Source organism: Seriola dumerili, unplaced genomic scaffold (genome assembly GCF_002260705.1).
Source record: "Seriola dumerili isolate Sdu_G_001 unplaced genomic scaffold, Sdu_1.0 BDQW01000149.1, whole genome shotgun sequence".
Classification (NCBI taxonomy): domain Eukaryota; kingdom Metazoa; phylum Chordata; class Actinopteri; order Carangiformes; family Carangidae; genus Seriola; species Seriola dumerili.
This window is the reverse complement of record NW_019174404.1, coordinates 5,888,108-5,909,886: the sequence shown is the minus strand read 5'-3', so window position 1 is coordinate 5,909,886 and position 21,779 is coordinate 5,888,108. Positions and strand designations below refer to the sequence as shown.

Genomic DNA, 21,779 nt, shown 5'->3' with positions numbered 1-21,779 from the left:
AAACATGGTTGTTTTAAAAATGTTCTTGCAGAACTTTGTTGTAATATTTTTGTCAAGGTTGGGACCTTTGGCACATTTCTTTCTATTTCAGCTCACACACCAGCATGCACTGTTTAATCACCCATGAAAATTCTTTCCATTGGGCACCCAAACAGTCTCACCCAGGTAGCAAAATAAATCCGTCCCATACTTGGGCCACATGCTCGTTTTATTCTGGACCATTATACGCCTGGGTCCCACGGCCCAAATCTGGCCCATACACAGCATGATTGTAAGATGCTACTTCCACATCTGGACCAATTCTGGTGCACTGTCAGGCAATACCAGAGGATAACTGCCAATCTGCCCAAATGTGGAAGTATATGGGCCAGACTCAGGCCGAGGACCTAGGGAAATATTAGGCCAGAAGTTTCACACCATGTCCTTCATTGGCAAATCAATGAGATACACAAGAGATACATAATACAATTTACATTGTGCGTGTTTGATTTAACCATTGAAGAAGTCACTCTGCCTGTTCATGCTGAACAGTTTTGGGAGTGGGGAACAATACGTGCCAAAGAACACTGTGATCCACGGGGCAGTTAACACTCCCGGTTGACTGCGCCCGTACTGTGAAGAAGGTGTGAATGGTGAAAAATGAAAAGTTACTTCCTCATTGTTTTGATGAATTTCAAAGTTAGATATTGATTCAAGCAGCATAACCAATGAGACAGATCTGCTGTATGTTTTGTATGACAGGATCCACAGATTGGCACATTGTCCCCACGCAGCTCCAAAAAGCAGAAAAGGCCCTTTTCTGTGTGTTGCATCAAGCTTACCTACATCGGTACACCTGAGATGGCTGAAACATGTAGATACTGATGTTAGAAAATCAACGATGTTTCAGTGGTGCACAGTTCACGAGCCTGAGAAAGCTGAGGTGTTTATGGCCGGTGATGTTGATGTTTACAGTAACAGAAAGCAGCTTTCCTTTCCTTATTTCCTTACTGATTAATTGGCACTGTTGTGCCTTCTCAGAGACTCCTTGCGTGCTATGTTTTTTTTTTTTTTTGTCTTGGATGATTTATTTAGCAGCTGAAACAAGAGACCTGCAGCTTGAAAGAATGATAATCACACAAATTATAGACTCGTGCATCTTGGAAATGTTTGCACTCTGTAAAATGTCTCACAATCACCAAAAAAATCAATCACTGCTGTGAAGTATATATTAATCCTTGTCACTTCAGGGACTGTCCACCAGCTCCGCTGACTCTTGCTGGCAGCATCAACACAGCATGGACTTGAATCTCCAAGATACAGGAGGGAGCTGAACATGTCAGAAATGAATAACAGTAACAGTAAGTGTTTTTACATCTTCACACTCTCTCCAACTAATTACATGCATCACATCCAAAAGCATGACACCTGGCACACAATACACACATGCAAATACTCTATTCTCTCTCTGATGCACGCACTCACACACACACACGCACGCGCGCGCACACACACGCACTGCACCTCCGCTCCTCTCTACAGGAGAACAGAGCAGTGCCACAAGTTCTACAGTGCTTTCTTTGTCATCCAGAATATGAATACAATATAAGGCAATTGTAAATGTCTATGATATTTATACATATGTGGGTGTAGGGGCCTGTGCGCCCCTGTTGTTTGTTGTTCACATTTGGATCAATATAAGCACTTCAGGCTAGTGTGTATTTTTGCGCTCCACCAGGCATGATTTTCAAATGCTGCTGAGTGAAGTCGTATGAATCGTGGATGCCACTTGCTGAAATAATCCAAGTGTTTGAAAAAGAAAAATCGAAGTTCTATTGATGCATGTTGACAAAAGGAGATGGAAGCTTGCAGCTTCTTGTGGTTCATCCCCTGGTTCTTTTTGTCTCAGTCAGATACAGGCAGATGTTGCGCTCACGTGCACAGTTTTGCACGTTTTTCCTCGGCCTGATTGACATAATGGCTTTTAGATCGGTGTTCTCAACCTTTGATAACATAAATCAAATCATATCACACCGTCGTGCAGTGTGTTTAGAAGCTGACTGTGGACTCCGTCCAGCCGTTCGAGCCGTCTCCCTTCATGGTGCTGGCTGTGCGCCCACGTGGTGGCTGGCTGTAGGTGAGGCCGAAGAGGCGCGCCGCTGCGCCCCGGTATTTCCATGACATCGTGTTATAGAGGATGGGGTTGATGGCGGCACTCAGGTAGAAGAGGACCACCGACACCAAGCTGCAGTACTCGGACAACACCGACAGCAGCGGGGATGGAGCGTCCAGCGAGCGGAACTGCAGGTAGCGACCTACATGGAACGGCAGCCAGCAGAGGACAAAGGCCAGCACCACCACCACTGGTGGAGGAGGGGGAGGAAAAAGATGAGTAGGTGAAGATGAGGGGAAGGATGAAAAGGAGATAGTGGGGTGGAGAGAGAGGGAGAAAGAAGTAAATGGATGCAAACGTTGTTATGAATAAGGCAAAAGCGCTTTTCTATAAGTCTAGATGTAAACATAACATAACCTCTGTTATTATCATGAATGTACTTTAAGGACTAAAGTTGAAATCCAGACATTGGCTTACTCATTAGTTGATCTATCTTTTTATTTGTTGACAAATCGAGCCTGAACCAAGTTATGCACTGTGCGTAATTTGCGCGTTCTCCAAACTTACCCAGCATCTTGATGGTCTGTCTGTTGCTCTTGTCCCTGTGAGCCACACGGGAGCTGATGTTTGTTTCTCGGTGTCTCTGCCACAGCCGGCGGCCTATGAGGCTGTAGAGCACCGTGAGACAGAACACCGGCATGAAGAAGAAAACGGAGCTCAACCACACCATGGCCCCCATCAGACCTGACTCCACGGCGTAGTGCGTCATCTTACACTCCCGGGTGTCCTCGCCCTCCAGAGAGGAGCCAGTCTCATTCTTTCCCGAACTCAAATTTAGTGGTCCCATGCTATCCCGCTCCACCCCCACCATCACAAACACGGGCCCGGCGCTCAAAAGAGACACTGTCCATAGTAGAAGAATGAGGGCGCGCACCCGCCTTTTTGTAACTACAGCCTTGGCGCGCAGCGGGAAGCAGATCGCCAGGTAGCGCTCCACTGACAGCGCGGTGATGCTCAGTATAGTGGAGTAGGTGCATGACTCTGACACGAACTGAAAGAGCTTGCAGAGCACGTCTCCAAGGCGCCACGGCCTGTACCTCCACATGCGGTAGAGGTCCAGCGGCATACAGAGGAAGATGAGCAGGTCTGATACAGCCATGCTACACAAGTATAAGTTGGTGGTGGTGCGCATGTCCCGATACTTACTGACCACCAAGATGGTCATGACATTCCCGGTCATCCCGACCAGAAACAACAGCGTGCAGGCGATGGTGATGCCAGTGAGGAGTGGGATTGAGTAGTAATTGAGAGGAGGCAGGACAGGGTCATCATTCCTTGTGGTGTCGTTGATCTCCTCCCAGCTGCAGTTATGGGAGATGCACTCCGAGTGGTTGAGCCAAGAGGGCATGCTGTCGCCTCGCGGTTATTCACGGGGTCGCGCCTGGCCCATAGAGGTAAAGGCACCCCGGGTCTGGGACTCCTCATGCCCCCTGACGCTGCCCTTTCCTCCCATCATCACTGTCTGAGTTGCAGAGGTAATGGCAGCCGTGCGTAAAACCCAGATCCTTGCACGCGTTGCGAACAGTCTCGTGTAGCCCCCGTTCACAGTGAAGGTGAAATGAGTCTTAATCAAAATTCTGTGCTCACAGAGGATGTCTGAGATTCTCCGGGGAGCGGATAGTCCTCTCCAGAATCTAGCACAAAATGAGTCTGTTTTAGGTCGATCCAAAATGATCCACTGCAACACGCATTCTGAAGTGTCCCAACAATGTTTGGCACTGAAAAGTACTTACTTGAAGAGTAGGTTACATGCTGGATGTTTGTAAACCAGCCAATTTAGCACGGAGGTGTATTCCAAACGAAATAGATGCAGCAGGAAGAAAAACAAAATCACAGCATAAACATCTATTATCTATGACAACTTAAGCACAAGTTATCTCCCTCATCCTTTCTGTTTGTGATAGTTACCAGCCGCTTTGGGGAAAACTGAAACATGATGATGCTTCATGCGCCAAAGAGTCCCAAAGAGTTCCCATCACCAGCAGCGCGTCCCTGCGTTTGCACGTCAGGCAAAAACAATAACAGTGATGGTGAGTCAGAGGCAGGGTCGTAATGATGCGGCTGCAGCAGTGAACATCTGTCCTGGGAGGGCCACCGGAGCTCAAAACTCAGCCAAACACAAACGGATAAACAACAACCACCGTGAAAACAAACAGGACTGTGTGACGGAACAGAGACAGTTTTGTAAAAGTCACAAGAACCACGAAGGAACGACGCATTGTCAACATAATCATGCAGATAGGACCTCGAAAGATTTAAGTGAAATAAAGTGGTTGAGAATGACAGAGAAATTCACCCCTGCTCTCCAAATCCGCTCCTCTAGTTATGGTGCATATCCAGTGTGTGGATCCTGACTCCCAGTGCGCAAAACATCATATACAGGTGAAGTGGTGCGGCTCAAGGGAGGAGGATGCTGTGGGGGTCTACAGTGAGTCAGTGCTGCAACGCCACCTACAGGTGCTATTAGGACAGTGACTTGAGGTTACCAAGTGTCTCAGAGAGCACAGTGCAGAGGAAGAGGGAGCAGTGACCCCCCCCCCCTCCAGAAACCTTCCCCAGTGGCTGCAGGTGAGATTCAAAATTGTCATAGCTGCAATCCAGAAGTGCAGTTTTGCAGAAGATCCTGAAAGGAGAGTGAAATTACTGTTTTCCCATAGGGATCAATTTAGTCATGGGTATAAAATTACAAGATCCTATCTGGGTTATGCTTCTCAAAGTTGTCTGCATAATGCATTTTTTTAAAGAGCCATTTGGGGTTAAGCTATAGAAAGGTTAGACAGTTTTTGCCCGTTGGGAGATCACATCTTTGATGATTCATATCTCAGAACTGCACTCTGCCCAGACGGAACTGTTTAATTCCACAGTCACAAAGAATTAAATTGCATTATAGCCAGTCTGGAGCGATTTAATACAGATACAATACAGATTTAATTCAAGGCTTCAATTTGGCCCCTGCAGGATGAGGACAGCTGAGGCCATGCTGTGGCTTTTGAAGAGTTCACGCTATTCCTGTTTTAATGAGTGTTTGCAACAATTAGCAATATGTGTAAAATCCCACCTGCTGTAGAGTTTAATTTACAAAGATTAAGTGCGGGTTTACATGTTTAAATTACACAAAGCTAGGGGTGCATGCCAAATTTGAATGGATTCCCCTAAGAGATCCTAAGATATTGCATTCACAAGGCCAAAATCTTGTTTTGTGAGGTCACTGTTACCCTGAGCTTTGACCACCAAAATCTAACCAGTTCGTCCTTGAGTCTAAGTGAATGTTTGTACCAAATTTGAAGATATTCCCTCAAGGTGTTACTGAGAATGAGGATTTGCGTTAGTTTATCTGTCACTCTTTTCCTCCATTTTGAATCAGTTTAACCACTGCCTTATTTCTGTGGGATAACTCAATTATTTCGATGATTGAGCATCAAAACTGATTCATTCCAGGAAATGAAAAGGGGTTAAATTAGCTTTATTAGCAGCATTGACGGCATTATTCTGTATAAGACTATAAGATTGACAGCTTGCTGGAGGCCTTGCTGGCAAAGCAAATGGCCAGTTTCAGTATCAATGTGCATCTCCTCACAATTAGAGTTTCAATACATTTTTATTTCCATTGCACTGATGTTATCCCAGTGCTTCAAATATTGTTATCTCTCTGCCCTTTGCGCTGTGTTTACCCGCAGATACCACTATGTTTATGACCACGGAATCATGATGAGAGGAACAGAGAGAGAGAGAAGGAGAGAAAGAGAAAGCGAGAGACAGAGTTGGTTGAACGAACACAAACAGGACACTTGTCAGGACAGTTTGCCTTTCACAGCCTCTGTGGGACATTTTCATCACATCTGGTATGTATCTGTACCTGTCTGTGGTCGTACGTGTCTCCAGACTGTATTGCGTGGGTGTGTTTGTGCGTGTTAGTGTGTATTTTGGTGATAGGCCTTTTTTTCTTTTTTTCTTTTTGCCTAACCTATGAACTTCTGACATCTGTGTTGTGTAATCGTCTGCGGGCCTGTGCTCATAAGAGCTGTGGTAATGACGATAATAGCCAAACAACAAGCTGATATCCAACGCTATTTACAGAAACAAAATGCCAAAATTGGACTGTTTTTCAGGGACATTAGTAAGTAACAGCAGCACTGTGTATCTTCACTGAAATGTCACAGCTAGATTTTAGTGTTGGGAGCAATTTCCCTGTTTGGTCATTGTGAACCGTTTTTCACACAAGTTCGTCTCTGTGTTTGATCTGTTCTGTGTGATTTTGTCTGAACTATAGATCCAGGGAGTGGTAGTATGATTAGAGGGTAAAGTCCGTGTCATAGTGGTACACATGGACGCACACACTTTTGACAGCCAAGTGTGTGATTGTGTCCGGGCGCAGTACATCCATTCATCCACAAGATGGAGGGAGAGATCATTTAATTTTGTACTTGGCTACATGTTTTGTTTTGTTTTGTTTTTTTGTCTTGGCTGCCAGAGCAATAAATGCCTCAGCGCTACAGGTGTGATAAAAGAGAACATTTCATTAGGTAGAGCTCTTTCAGCAGAAACCTGTGTACACACAGGTTTGAGTGAACATACAACTAAATCAATTTCTTGCTGTTATTGTTTTTTTCTTTTTCTCTTTCTCTTTTCTCACAAACCCATTTTTATAGTTTTTTTTTTTACAAGCATTGTCATTTGATTTCATTTTTTGCTACTTGTATTTAATAATTGTTGTTATTGTTTTGTTACATGTGCAAATGGATAAAGACTGAATGATATAGCTGGAGAAACAATAGTGTAGGTGAACAGAGAATTTGGACAAAACAAGAGAAAGTGTGAAATGATGAGATGAAAGGCAGGACCGGGGTCCCTGTTTTCACCCCAGGGTGACTCCTCCCACTTCACCAAAAGTCCGGCACTTTTTTTTCCTTTTTTGTCCAATGAGAAAAGTCTGTGGGAGGAGCTGCTTTCTGTGGTTGGTCTAGAGTTTCAGAGACACCCACCTCCTCCTTTCCTGAGGAGTTTGAGAGAGTTCACTGTTAGTTTTTTCTCAGCCACACTTCAGAGACTTACAGACCAGAAGAGGCACAGAGCTAGCTGTCTGCTGCTGCTGCTGCGTCTTTGTGTGTGTGTTAGTGTTGCTCTCCATTTAAGTGAAGCCAAGTGGATTGATCAGACAACATGTGGGCTGCACGTCCACAGAAAGAGCAGGTTGGTAATGTCTTCCTCTCCCCCTCTGCTTGTCTCTCTGTGTCTGCTCTGGTCTATTTGCGTCCATGGGCTGGGGGAGAGATATGTGCCTCTGTGACCCCCCCTTGGTTTTGGGTTGTTAGTGGGATTATGGAGAAGAATGTACAGTCATGTTTGAGTTTGCCTTTATACTTAGCCTGCTGTTGTTATGTGTTTGCATTATGTAGGAAGCTGAATGCACTTGTCGTTGTCTTGCTGCATATAGCAAATATGTATTCAGCATGACAACAAGGTGTAGCTGTCCCTGTTTATCCTTGTCACTGGTCGTCTCTGTGGAGACGAGTCGCTTGATCCTTCACTTGAGGATGTATAGTTTTTCAAAATGAAATAGTGCAACAAGTGTTGTGTTACCTGTTGTTTAAGAGTGTACAGGTGTGTGTGTGTGCTGGCCTGTTGCTCCCCTTTTTCCCACCCTGTTGTGAAAGTTAGTTGCTCCAGCTGGAATGTCTTGGGAAGACTGGAGATATTTTGCAGCCCTACTCTCTTCTTCTGTTGTCTTTGAAACTGATACCCATGATACTGACCTCCGGCTTGCAGTGGCAGTAGCACATGTCCCCGACCTCAGTTCTTTTCTGTTGTGGTGCCAACATACACGTGTACTGTACAGCAACCTTTATTTCTGTTATTCCTGCCTCAGGCTTCGAGTGTGTGTTAAATGTATCGACCAGTTTCATTCAATCATTAAGCTGGATGATGGAGAGAAGCAAAGTCGAGGAATTTTAGTCCACAGTCACGCACTTTTATTCAGAAGTTAAAGACATAAAGTTACATAACAAGAGTTTAACTTTATTGCAGTGTTCTCAGGAAGGATTGGAAGGATTTGAAATATTTCTAGCCTGGCAGACACATTTAGTGCTGTGAATCTATTCCAGATGCAGACTAGAGTCTCTTTTGACCCTATGAGGTTTGTGGGTAATTCAAAGTATATGCTTAAGATTGTACAACAGCACGCTGTTCATTGTCAGTCTGCATCATAACACTGCTCATGGCTAATATTTGAAGGATGCACGGTTCATTCGCCAAATCCGCGACAGGAACAGACTTTCTCGATGCTTTCTCAACGATAACTCTATGGAAAAGTTTAGAGGCTTACGTCTAATTAAAGTTAGATGGTACTGTTCTGGTGCTGTCGTCAATGGAAAAACCTCTCCACCGACTGTAGAATAGAGAAGAGGTCCTTCAGATTCAAAAATAGAACTGATTTATTTACATGGAGAAAAATTCCTTTGTGCCATTTGGCACTCATTGGCCTGTGTGTCTAAACCTGATGCTAAGCCATCTTATTGCCTGGCTTTTTTTCAATTCATGTCCTGTGTTATGAATTCCCAGATGTTGAAGTCCAGGACAAGCAGATGACAGTACCTTCTTGCAACCTTGAAAGGGTTGCTTCACCCAAAATGGCTTGTGTTGGATTTGTCCAGATTGTAAACATTTCTGTCAAATCAATCAAGATCAATGGAATTTTGTGTGTGGTGCTCACATGATTGAAAAATTACATTAAAAAATTTCAACAGCTCAACTCATCTATGAACAATAACCTGGTGACTCTGGCTAATCCACAATACACACTGTCAAAAGTATTCAGCGACTATTACGTGGAAAAAAAAAAGTAGTTCTTGTTGAACCTCTTCACAGCCTGGTCTGTGGGTGAAATTGTACATTGTTTGTGGACAGACATGCAGCTGTTGAATTTTATTGCCATCACAAACAAAATTCCATTCCACTTCATTGTACTGGGGGGGGGCAGTAGACAGGTATCTCAACACCTGGTTAAAAATCAAACAAAAACTACTTTCATGGCTTCGTGCTGTAGCCCTGGAGGTGGTCATTTAGATGAACGGACTGTTCTCCATACTCCCTGTCCTGCTGCTGTCCTCGTGGTGAGTCAGAGTCATTTAGTGGTCTGGACACAAGTTATAGTTTGGTAATTTCCAGGCTCAAACTTGGCTGCCCTGGAAGGGCCGAGTCAGGCTTGGCTGAAATAGGGAGAGAGAGCAGTTCCCTCACTCCTTCAGTACAATGATGCCTTGTGTTACCGCCAGCAGAACGCCACTCTGGTGATGATGACGATTGCGCTCTCTCTTTTTCTGGCATCTACTGTATGTCTTGCTTTCTCTGCCTCTCTGACCATCCCTGCCCCCCACCCCCACCCCCCCCATCCATGGTGTGAAGGATTAGATAATAGGCAGCTTTAGTGTGGGCAGAGAAAGAGAGGTGTCACAGACCTCTCTCATTGCTTCTCTCTCCCATCCTCCCTCCATCTTCTCTCTCTCTCTCTCTCTCTCTCTCTCTCTCTCTCTCTCTCTTTTGTCATGCCATCTGCGCCATAAGGAGCTTGGCACCACTCGATCTGCAAATGTTAAGCTATGTTTATGTTGTCTTTATTGTACTGTATGTATGTGTGCGACTGTGTATTCATCGGCGGGTGTGAGTGGCAGTCTATTCTGCAAAGTTGATGTTTACACGTGTGTATGGCATTGTTAAAATGATGAACCATCCACTGTGTTTGCGGCAGCGCTTTGTAAATGTCAAGCTTTGTCATCACACATCCAGAAATAGACGATGCATCTCACAAGTTATCTATTTTTCCTAACACTCAATGGGTAATCAGTGACAGCACCTCTGCTGATGTTGACATAGATGTTCGGTTCGCCTCCAGTGTTCTCTTCAATAATCTGGCACTTTTCAAATGTGTTGGAAGCAAATCCAGATGGAGAGATTTAGACGCCATTTAAGAAAGCTAGAGATAACTGTACATCCATTTTTAGATTACACTTTTTGGATAAAAGAAGTGGCTATGACAAATTCTATGCAGATGATCACTGATGAAGAGCAGTTATGTGTTTAGGACGTGTTTAGGACTGTATGATGTAGTGTATATTGATTTATAACACAATGTACTTTGCAAATGAATGCAAATTCACACATAAAATAATCAAAGTGATGTATAAAACAATAAATTTTGTCCAGTAAGAACAGACAAAATTTGATTAATTTTTAGACTTTGTTTTGCACAGAACATAAGTTTTGTCAATAATAAAATTATATCATCATCTAAATTCATTCCTTTGCATATTGTGGCTCCTTAACATTCTGTTCTGTTTAGAGTCAGGTGAGGAAATCCAGAGGTGGCTTCCTGTGTGATTACTGAATGTCCATGTGAAATGCTTGATTAAAATAAGCAGTTGAGAGTGGTATGTGTGAATTGCAGAGAAATAAGAATGACATACTAAGACTGAGAGTGAAAGTTCATGTGGTGTATGAGTTACCCTAATATAAAAAAACGAATATGTAGTGTGTGTGTCCACCTTAAGACCCCCCTACCACCAGGATGCAGAGGTCACAAATGTTTGGCAGTAAATCAAACTTTTGGCTGCAAGACATAAACCTCTGAGCTAAATTTAATTCAGGACAGCAACATCGACACAACTGATAAGGGATACAGATTTTTCTTTTCTAGTAGCAGATAACACATGGTCACTGTGACCTTGTCTTCCTTCCCGTGTGTCCTTCATAGGTCCTTACAGTGCTGCAGAAACAAGACTACAAGAGGCTCTGCCGGAAAAAACATGGAAAACTATTTTCTCATCTTCTCTTATTTTAAAACCACATAGGGAAGTGTTTGATGTCATAATAAATCTCAGGAGGGTTAATGGAACCAAAATAGGGACAGTAAATGCAACATAGCCTCATGAGGGTTTTTCACTGAACAAAAACCAACATACTTTCTTCTGAATGGGTGTAAATGGGTGTGAAAGATGAATGAATCAACTGTATGTTGTATTGATTGTGGATTAACCACAATGATGATTAACCACAATCAATAGTGTGTAACCTAGAGTACTTTTTAACCTTTAATCTTAAATTATTATACTGATATTGATCTTTCTAATAAGCCCACATTTATAAATGGCAACAAATGACTTGTTCATAAATCATTAACTACTGCTTTAAAGATTAATTATAAAATGTGTAATAACTAAGCTATTAATTTAAAACTTTCAACAAATCATCAGGTCTGAAGTTATAATATGTTGATGTAATTTCTAATAGGCCAACAGCAAAAGTTAGTATATCATCTGTAATCGGAAACATTAACAAGTTAATATTTTTTTTTCCCCTAAATAAAAATTCCTTAAAAAATAATTATTTAATTAAAGGTAGTTAATCATTTTGGGCAATACAGTATGTTTATTTGCTTGATAGCTGAAAGTTTGAACTGTCAACTTAAATGTGAAGCTACCACACGCAGCTGATTAGCTTAGTACAAAGACCGCAAACAGGGAGAAGTAGCTAGCCTGGCTCTGTCCAGTGGTTATCAAATCCATCTACCTGTGCCTGTAAAGCTCACTAATCAACACATCCTGTATGTTTACTTTGTTCAAAAACCAAAGTGTAAAAATCACATGACTGAAGGCAGCCTCCACCTGTTGCCTGGAAACTGCTTTGAACCAAGAAAAAGTCTGTATATAACCCCCTGTAAAACAAAGAATTGTTGTTTCACACTTCAGTGTAACAAAATATAAGGTGTTAATTAGTGATATTTAGACTTACCAGTTGGCAGAAGTATTGTACAAAGCCGAATTAGCCTTTATGCTAAGCTAAGGGAACTGCCTCCTGGCTCTATCTTAATATCTAGTCTGCCTAAGCAAACAGGCATATTTCCACTATTTCCAAAGGTTTGTTTGAAGTCTTTGTGCTACGCTAAACTAAGCTAACCAGCTGCTGGCAGTAGCTCCATTTTTAACAAAGAGACATGAGAGTGGTATCAGACTTCTTGTATTTCAACATTAAACTTCGTTCCTTTACTTGGCAAGAGCTATCTACAGCCGTGGAAAGCAACGGCAATGTTAACTCTTGTCTCTATCATGTCTTTAGCATGCTAACCAGCTAGCCTCAGACTGTCTTATCACTTTTTACTTTTAATGACTCACTGTAGCCTCTCATCTGCCCTGAAGACCAGCGCTGCTTGGAGGGCATATTATAACCTCTTCTCTTGTAAACGCAACAATGGCCGAAGCTCTTGTTTAAGTGACAATTACAACCACCCTTTCCCAGCAAGAAACCATGTTCGGCAGCAGAGAAAATTTACAAATAGCTCCTTTAATTGTTGGAAATAAATGGATTTTGTTCCAGATGCTCTGCCGCGCTTTCCAGAAGGTCAGAGTTCAAATAGTCCATTGGTGCAGTGTATCTTAATGAACTGAAGGATTCTGCTGGGGGAGAATAAACACCAGTCAGAGAGATTTTTCACAACCAGGAAACTGAAAGTTAGTCCCTGTTATTGGCATGTAATTGATCTTTGAAGCATTATTAAATTATGTATCAACCATGAATAATACCATTAATCAAATCTTATTAACCTGTAGAAAGGGAGCTTTGTTAGAAGTTGGGAGCAAACTTTTTCTGTCCTCCAGTAGGACACACTCCCATCTCAAAAACTTTTAATTTGAGTTAAATTCATATCCCCAGTAATGAATTCTCTCATATTAGAATTACTGATGGTTGGCCCCTGGATGACAAGTGTGGCAATATGTAATTAATGGTTCTGTGGCGAGAGACTAAATTTCCCACGTGTCACATGTTGACAAGAAAAGTTCCCACTTTACTTTTATTATGCCATCATTTTTTTCTCTGTCTGCCAAACTCTTCCAAACCTCCGCGTCTCTTCTCCCACTCAACATTCCTTCATTTCTTCATCTGTGATCTCACAGCACATTGATTCCAACTAATTGACATTTAAGAGGGATGCTAGCACATCAAAGGAGAGGCGGACACTCATAGCTGCTACTGTTGATATTTGTATAGAAGCAGCTTGCTGGCTTTTAAAACTATCGCCATGACAACAGGACAGGAAGCAGGAAGCAGGCAGTGTTCCATTTGAATGGAGTAGAGAGATAACTCCTCCAAACCCCTTGTTCCATTCCGTCCGGGGCTTCTCTGTGCTCTCCCCTATCGGGTTATATGGATACAGCTTGTGCATGTGTACGTGTGCATATGTCTGACATGTGAGTCCACACACGCAGAAATTCAAACCACATTCAGGAACCCAGTTCCTCTGCAGTTAACCTCTGTGTGGGTCAAGCCTGTCATGGGTCATGAGTATTCTTAGACCAGGGAAATAACCGCACTGTCATAAATACTTCTGCTGGAATCTAAGATCACACGCACTCTGCACAAAAGTTCAACCAATGTGCATTCTTCAATTTAATGAAAGTGATGCATCTGATGCAATTTTTAATGACCCGAAGCAAAAATGTACCTTTTGTTTTCAACATTTTAATTTACATTTTGCTTTGATTGGCTGCTTTCTCTTCTTCTAGGAATTAATTTTACAGTTATAGGATGTAAATATTGATGCACAGATTGCTGCAAAGCTCCATGGTCTTGATTTTTTAGATACTAACTAGCAAACAGGTCTTGATAGCATCATGTAACTTCCACGCTTTAACATTTAAATATCCCTAGAGTTGTTTGACTGTTATTAAAGGCCAATAGGGAAAAAAATGTACACTATATATACTTTGAGCACGGACAAATTCCAACATCGCACCATTTTAGCTGTGTGAAACAGCTTTTCCTAAACTGTTGTCCTCCTGCACAAATGTTACAGCAAAATGAGCTCTTTAGAGCCAGTGCTGACTCAGCACTGGAAAAAAAACATGCTCTGTTTGGGAATGTGAAAATAATGATTTAATTAGTGGTTTCAAGGAATTTCCTGGAATATGGGCGGTACAATACTGTTTGCACAGTAACTACAAAATAACTGAATTCTGAAAACATGAAAGAGCCAGTTAAATTATATTTTATTATATGTGTGTATATATATTATAGTGTTCCTTAAATGATTAACACTAATGGCCATGACTTGGAATCAGCAATCAGCTATCAAACTTTTATATGAGCATCCTTATCCAGGAAAAAAAAGAACAGAATGAGAAAATGAATGAATGAAATAACCAAATAGTTTCACATGGACGAGTGGAAACAGACAGACAGACACTCAGTCACTTCAGGCAGCTGGTGACGCTGGTGACTCCTCTGACTGTGTGAGCGTGTTGGATCTTGTTCAGCGGAGTGGGAATGTTTACTGTCAAGCTGTTATCTGTGGCTGTGCTGTTACTTGTCACAAACATTTTTAGCAGCAAACAGAGGAATTTAGCACTTTTGCAGGGAAAGAAGGTCATTTCTTCTTCCTCACTTGAGCAGTGTTTATTTATTTTTTTCAAGATGGGGTCACACACAAAAGGTTTCAGATTGAAGTTAAACTGAAATAGATTAAATATATACTTCACCTTGCACCTTAAATGAATGTTGTCAGTGGAAGGTAGTCAGCTGTAAACCTGTGTGAGTCTTGGAGTGTGTCATTTGTTTTGCTTTCACAGAGTGTACAGAAACAATTGACTTGTGTTCATGTGTTGCTCCTGCCCCAACTTGCCTCATAGAAAAACAGTGTACGAATCTGATGAATCACCAAAAACTCATCCTTTCCTGCCTCTCCTCCCTGCTAACTTTAAACTAAGACTAAAAGAAACTGCCCTCTTTTTTTTCTTTGTGGATTTTCCTTAATCCATCTCTGACTCTTTAGGTCACGTATCCTGTAAAATCCTTTTGTGTTCTGTCCCGTTTGTGTGTTTATTTAATGAATGACAGCTTTCTGTCTGTCTGCGTTTTGTCAGGATGCTGTCAGATGTTTACATGTCTGACCAAGCTCTGCTCATCTTTTCATGCTAATGAAGACACTTTGGAATGCAGTCAACTGAGGTACATTAGCAGGGGGGCATCTGCGCTGCTTGTAAACACACACATCACTTTGAATGTTTTCCTCTCCAAAATATATATATATATATATTTTTTTTACACACCCTCTGGAGTAATGTTAATCACAACCCAGTCAAGCCAATTTTTAAAACAATATGAGAGACTAGCATTTCGTCCTGGACTGATTACTATTTTAAAATACAGCAGAGAGAGAGTTTTTTTTCCACAAGGATTAAGGAAAAGTAGGGGAGTCACATGACAGAGGGAAGGAAAACAATCCACAGTGATGCACAGCGATAAGGGAGTGCATGAAATGTAGAAAATTCCAGTCATAGCAAAACTGTTGTTTGATGAAATCTTCTGTCAGAGTCTGTCAGCTGATGCAGCTGCTGTCTTTCTGTCCTTTCCTCCCGAATCTTTAATTCTTTTCTACTCTCTCTTGACTCACAGGGAGGTTTGTTAATGGTCCACATGAGAGTGGGTGTTCTTCTATGAGTAAAGAGCGTACTGCTTGTTGTATGGGATTTTTCCTTTTTTACTGGAAGGCGTCCTACACTTGAAAGAGTGGAAATTTAAAATGCATAATACTGTGTGTTACTGCTATTTTCCACACCCTGCCTGTGCCCGTCTTAGTAATGCAGGATATTACAGACGGCTGCTGCTGGGGATAAAATAAAGTTGGAGCAAACACATGAGAAGTGTCATTTTTCAGGTTTAACAGGTTCTTGATGTCTTGTTTATAAAACTGAGCTGATGTTCCCAGCCGTGTTTTAAGTAAAAGAGAAACTAAAACAGAGAACTGAGTATTTTGACTATATGTGCTGTGTACTGTGTGTATCGTGTTTAGTCTTTGTGTCATGCACAAGCACTATAACTACTGCGATGTTAGTGTAGCATGACACAGGTGTAGGTGCATGTGTTTTTTTTTTTTCAATTTAATTCGTCAGGTCTTTACTCAGCATGGTGGGGCCTTACACAGCAAATTACATCACCAACACCAACCAGCTTCATCAACAACTCGCATTGCCATGGATGCTGTCAGTCAGCTGACCTCCTCACACAGTGATTACAAAATACCACAAACTTTGAAGTTATGATTGACCGAGGTGTCATAACCATAACGGTTTTTTTTCAAACCTCAGTCAAAGAGCAGAGACTTTACAGATGAATGAATGTATAAGCCTGTGATCTGGATGAGTGGATTAGATATGACTTCTCGTCCATAATCAGCTGCTCTGGTGGAGCAGACAATAAACTGAGAGATTCCAGAAGTGAGTCTATGTGTGTGTTTGTGAGACATGTTCTCATTTGTTTTTAAAAAATGATTTTGTAACACTGAGGTTTAGAGTGTCACTGTCACAGTTGCACAAAAATAGCTTGTCAGTCAGTCACTGTTTGTCTAATGACCTCAAAGTCAAAAATGAAGTGGACAGTGTTGAGCAGCAGCAATGGACTGAATATTTTCTCAGTATCTTTTATAAAGAAGAAGATAGTGTGTGAGTCCATCATAAGTCATTAGACTCATGATCTGAATTCCTGCATGTATCAGTAATGAACATGTGAATTCCAGTCAGACAGTTACTTTGTCATTATCTGACTCTGCAGGGCACGAACCACAACAGTGACTCACACATGGTTAATTAGGAAATCAATTTCCCATGTCATTCATTGGTGCTGTGTTGGAAGGGTGGATGTGGGTTTGCTTGTGCAAGACCTCTGTAATGTTTAGGAGGCACAGAATCATTCACTGAATCACTGAACTGCAGAAGAACTTGATATAGTTGCTATTTGTCACTATCAGACTAACAGACCTCAACGTCTGTCTCATGGAGGGAGTAGTCACATCACAGTTTAAGGTGCTACTTATGTTAGAGTATGAGTGAGAATAATTTATTCACAGCAATGTTTTGGTCTCTCCAACCCTCTAGCCGTCTGACACACGGCCTTCCTCAGACTATAGAACAAACACACATGTAAAGTGCTGCACCAAGGCCAGATATGGTTGAAGAAAACAAAACATGAGGGCATGAGACGGTGTTCCTTTTGTTGCTGATGTGGAGACATGTCACATACCTGCCACTGTTACATGAGAAGAATGTGATTTTTTTTTTTCTCAAATTTATTTCTTAAAATATCAAAATTAACAGCTTTGTAAAATATTACTGACAGAATACTGAATGGACTATTATTCAAAACAGTTTATGGCTTATGGGAATAATAAACACGACTATCGACTATCGTTTTGAGTGTTAGATCAAAGTGACAGGCGGAGAGACGTAACAAATGTAGATGCCTCCAAACAAGGTATATTGTTTTATCAGCACAAAAATGAGATGAATCATCATGCTGTGTGGTCTGTGCAGTCACTACATCTCAAGCAGGTTGTACACCTGAGGGAGATTCTGGACCACTATGTGAGGCAATGTTCTCCACCAGCATCAGCAAAGCTGTTATGGAAGAATGATGTTCTTCCCTCTAATATAGCAAAAGAGCCTGGAGCATGAAACCTGTTCTGAAAACTTTGCTGGTCCCAGAACAGGTCCCTGAGTCAGACTTTATGTTGTTTTTTTACTGTAACTTGTCACTCATCCGTATGTGCTGTATGTTGTTCTTTGTTGGTACATACATGTACATGTGAATAGTGATCCATAGCTATTTACTATCTTTCTCATGAACCTTTAAGTTAGATATAGGCTATGATTATAGAATAGGCAACAACATCTCCTTTCTGTCACCTGTTGGATGTTTCCATACTAGTGCTGCTGTGTCTTGAATGCTGGACGCACGTGATCATGAAAAGTCTGTGGCTGTATTAATGTGTGAGTGAGATAAAGAATAAAAATATAAGAATATACAAGTGCAGTCCATTTACCATTCCATATCTCTCTCTGCCCTAACTTTCCTATCTCTTTCAAATTTCCCTATCATAAGGCAAAAAAAAAAAAACTTACAAAAAAGAGCCTGCATACTTGAGATCCTTAAGGGACTCTTATGAAAGAACGTCCGGGACTTGTGTAATCAGTCATGATGGAATGACCATCCCAGTATAGCATCATTTGGAGGTCAGTATAGGATCACTGGAAAAGTCAATTGACAGTCCCTCTCTGTGGGAGTGTTTGTACACTCACGAAACAGTCACATATTTTTCAACATAGACAAAGATACACGCAAACTCACACACTCTCATGTTGACATTTACAGCAGCACATGTCCGAAATCTGTTTGAGTGTTTTTAATTTAGATGATTATCATCATCTGTCCTCTCCTCTATCTAGGTGCCCCCTGCTCTGGGGGCTGACTGCTAATCATGCTGGGTACGGCTCAGCCAACTACCAGTAGCCTCAACCTGGTGAACTCTGAAGTTTGTGACACCACAGCGACCCCGGACGTCCACGACGGTATCAAGATGGCCGACCTCGTGGAAAGCTTGGATACCAGAGAGCTGGATATAGGGGACGGAGAGGAGCCCGACTATGATGGAAACTACATAGGTGTGTTTGTTTGCATATTTTCTGTCCGACTCAAATAGTAGGCTGTGATCTCACCATAATTTCTCCCAACAATAAGATGATAGCTAAAAGAAAATGTAACAATACACAAACCAAACACATGCTGACCTTGTGATCATTTTTGAGAACGATAAATCCGAAGAACACCTGGCAAACCATTCAAAAACAGTGAAACCAAACAAAGGAGCCAGTTCTTCCAATGGAAAAGAGTTTATTTGGTGAGATCATGCAAACTCTAAACTTATAGGAAACCTAATTTGTCAGACTATGATCCAGATTCATCCTTCATTCACAAGGTTTATATGGCGATATAAGCCCAAACCAGTATTTTTGAGTCTGTCCTCTTAGGGTTGTTCCCAGGGTCTCTGGGAAATGTAGGAAATAAAGAGGTAGTAGCCAAGGCAAACACAGAGGGTTCACATTGTATGATCATATAGAAGTCGGGCGAACAAGAAAATATTTCAACTGAGCTCCCAAACTGGAATCTAACAGTGAACAGAGTTTGAGTGTGGATTTTTCCTTTACATAATTTAGATCTCACAAACTTTACCAAAGAATAAACAAGAAACATTTGACCCAACACTGCGAACTAGCGAAGCATGAAAGTCTCGAACAAAAGGCCGACTTTTCAGCGATGCAGCCTACTCGCTCCCGAGCATCCCGCACAACTCCTACATGCACAAACAGAAAAAACAACACTGACCCCTCGCATCTCCTCTTCTTCTTCTTCTTCTTCTTCTTCTTCTCTCTCCTAGGGGACTGTCGTATCCCATTTTCAGCAGTGTACGCCACAGTGGGCTTTAAGGAGGCCAGTGCTAAGGTTTACCTCCCCACCGTGCCCATTACTGCCCGGATCCTGGAGGTGGAGAGATTCACCACAGCTCAGGACCGCTTCAACCTGTCGCACCACAGGAGTGTCAACAAGGTGCTGCACACACACACACACACACACACCTATACAATCAGAAAAACACATTCTACATTGCTCTGCTTCTGCTACTCACAGTGTTGAAAAATACATTGTGATTATCTCAAACACACACACTATTTCCCCATCTCCCTATGTGTATGTGTCTTTCTTTAGTCTCTGCCAGCGGTGTTTAAGATTGAGCTGAAGCACGGGGAATTTACCTGGATGGTAAAGAGGAAGGAGAAACATTTCATGGAGCTGCACAGAGAGCTGAGGACGTACAAGACCTTCATGAGGATACCTCTGCCCTCGCGCAGGTTGGCGCCTACACGCATACATAGATTTTTATTCCCACATGGACAAACGCCAAACAAAACTCAGGTTTAGATGTACACGCAAATGCACATGCCACATTGCATTGACTTACATTCTTTAGCTGAAGGCTTGCCCTACACATCTGCTAAAACCATGTGTTAAAAGTAGAATTTAATAGTTCACCCAAAGCTTTTTCAGTCTCTACAAAGTGACTTTGTAAAAGGATTGATTAATACAAGTTCACGCAAAAAGACACAATGTGATTGACTAACATATTTAAAAAAACAGTGTTATATTTACATAATTTAGACGAGAAGATCAATACTGCTCTCATGTCTGAACGCTAAATATGAAGCTCGAGCTACCAGGCCATTAGCTTAGCTTAGCATAAAGACTGCAAACAGGGAGAAACTAGAGACCATCTTGAGATGGGATCACACCACAATGCCTGTCAACACGTTGCTGTTTCAAACCATGAGTACTCACTATATTACTACATTATTACATGAGTACTCAGTGGTTATAACATGAGTACTCAGTAGTTATTACTATTACATGAGTACTCAATAGTTAATACTACATTTTTACATGAGTATTCAATAGTTATTACCACATTATTAAATGAGTATGGGTTGGACCACACTCATCTTAAAACTCTGCCTTCATTTTGGTCTAAACTATGCACCTGTAAGGGTTTGTGACTGTATCTTGCACAATTGCTCAACAAAATCTGTCCACAGTTCCTGCTACAGTTGGTGTCTGCAGGACCACATTTTGCCAATAACACACCTGGGTTAGACTCGAGGACTAGAGTATGGAAACACCGTGACACACCGTAAGCTCTCCGGAAAAGCATATTCCCATTTAAATTCCCCTCTGTTCTCTGTGTCAGCCACACAGTGAGGAGAAGGACGATGAGGAAGAGTGAGGTGAGGGAGATGCCCTCCCTGCCGAGGGGAGGAGGAGACGAGCTGGTGCGAGACGAGCAGGTCTCCAGCAGGAGGGTACGTCGCAGCAACAGAGTCTGCAGCCTCTTTGCCTGTCTCTCCTGTTTGGAAAATCCACTTTTGTTATGTCTTAACTTTATGGCAAGGAGTATCTCCTGGCACTCGCTTGTTGCCATGGTACTGAACTACTTGCCAGTACATGTGTCCTTTATAAACACTCTGACTGTGTGTGTCTCTATGTGTGCATGTTAGTGTGTTTATATGCATGGTTTCTGCCATTAAAACACTCACAGTGGCCAAAACATAGTGTATGTGTTTCTACAGAGGCAATTAGAAGACTATTTGAACAAGCTGCTGAGGATGGCCATGTACCGCAAATATCACCATACTGTGAGTAATCATACTAAGCTCTGCTCAAGCTGTGACTCTTTAACATAACCTCAGAATGAAGGTCAGGTTTATACTAATTGTGTGTGTATTATAAGCTCCTCTAGTTATGGCCCAATGTATCATTTCATCTACTGTAAACACCTGAGAGACACTCTAAATAAAATGAATGGTGTTTCTCTACATTCCACTGGGCTCTATGCTCATGATGGGACATTGGATGTTGACACAGATTAGTCACGTGTTTACCCATAGCACTGTGTCTGCTTTAGGTTGACACACTAAAGGAATTTAATCATATTGTCATTGGTTGGTTTTGCTGCTATTAAATGTGTGTCAGAGAGATAATTCTTTTTTTTAATTTTCCACTGGAATTTGGGTAATTTTTCTAATTTAAATGTGACAAAACATTTACAAGATGTTAAAGATGTTTCTCAATTTCAAAACAAATGGTGTTGCAAAATACAGAGGTGACTTATTATCAGAGCCATCTTTGTACCAAACATAGTATACTGAACTTTATCCTTACCCCTACTTACTTTACCCTTATGGTGGAATGACAAATACTA

The 21,779-nt window shown here is 41.8% G+C and overlaps 2 protein-coding genes across 2 annotated transcripts in view; one reads left to right on the top strand and one right to left on the bottom strand.

Moving 5' to 3' along the window:
* Positions 1-2,028: 2,028 nt before the first annotated feature.
* On the bottom strand, positions 2,029-3,500 carry LOC111225895 (growth hormone secretagogue receptor type 1-like). Its single transcript, XM_022750934.1, has 2 exons — positions 2,660-3,500; positions 2,029-2,342 (listed from the first exon to the last, which is right to left on the bottom strand). The coding sequence occupies exons 1-2, from the start codon at positions 3,498-3,500 to the stop codon at positions 2,029-2,031; spliced, it is 1,155 nt and encodes a 384-aa protein (XP_022606655.1).
* Positions 3,501-7,282: 3,782 nt separating this feature from the next.
* Positions 7,283-21,779, top strand: part of LOC111225732 (phospholipase D1-like) — a 31,434-nt gene continuing 16,937 nt past the window's right edge. Inside the window, exons 1-6 of the mRNA XM_022750753.1 lie at positions 7,283-7,342; positions 18,418-18,633; positions 19,407-19,576; positions 19,736-19,878; positions 20,769-20,880; positions 21,148-21,213. Coding sequence (XP_022606474.1) covers positions 18,450-18,633; positions 19,407-19,576; positions 19,736-19,878; positions 20,769-20,880; positions 21,148-21,213 — 675 coding nt within the window. The 5' untranslated portion in view covers positions 7,283-7,342; positions 18,418-18,449. The remainder of the gene's footprint in view (positions 7,343-18,417; positions 18,634-19,406; positions 19,577-19,735; positions 19,879-20,768; positions 20,881-21,147; positions 21,214-21,779) is intronic.

Excerpts from the sequence above, each read along its gene's own strand:
- LOC111225895 (XM_022750934.1), bottom strand. The coding sequence starts at position 3,500 with ATGCCCTCTTGGCTCAACCACTCGGAGTGCATCTCCCATAACTGCAGC. Across the intron at positions 2,343-2,659 it reads ACAGACCATCAAGATGCTGG|TGGTGGTGGTGCTGGCCTTT; the intron begins GTAAGTTTGGAG and ends CTCCTCCACCAG.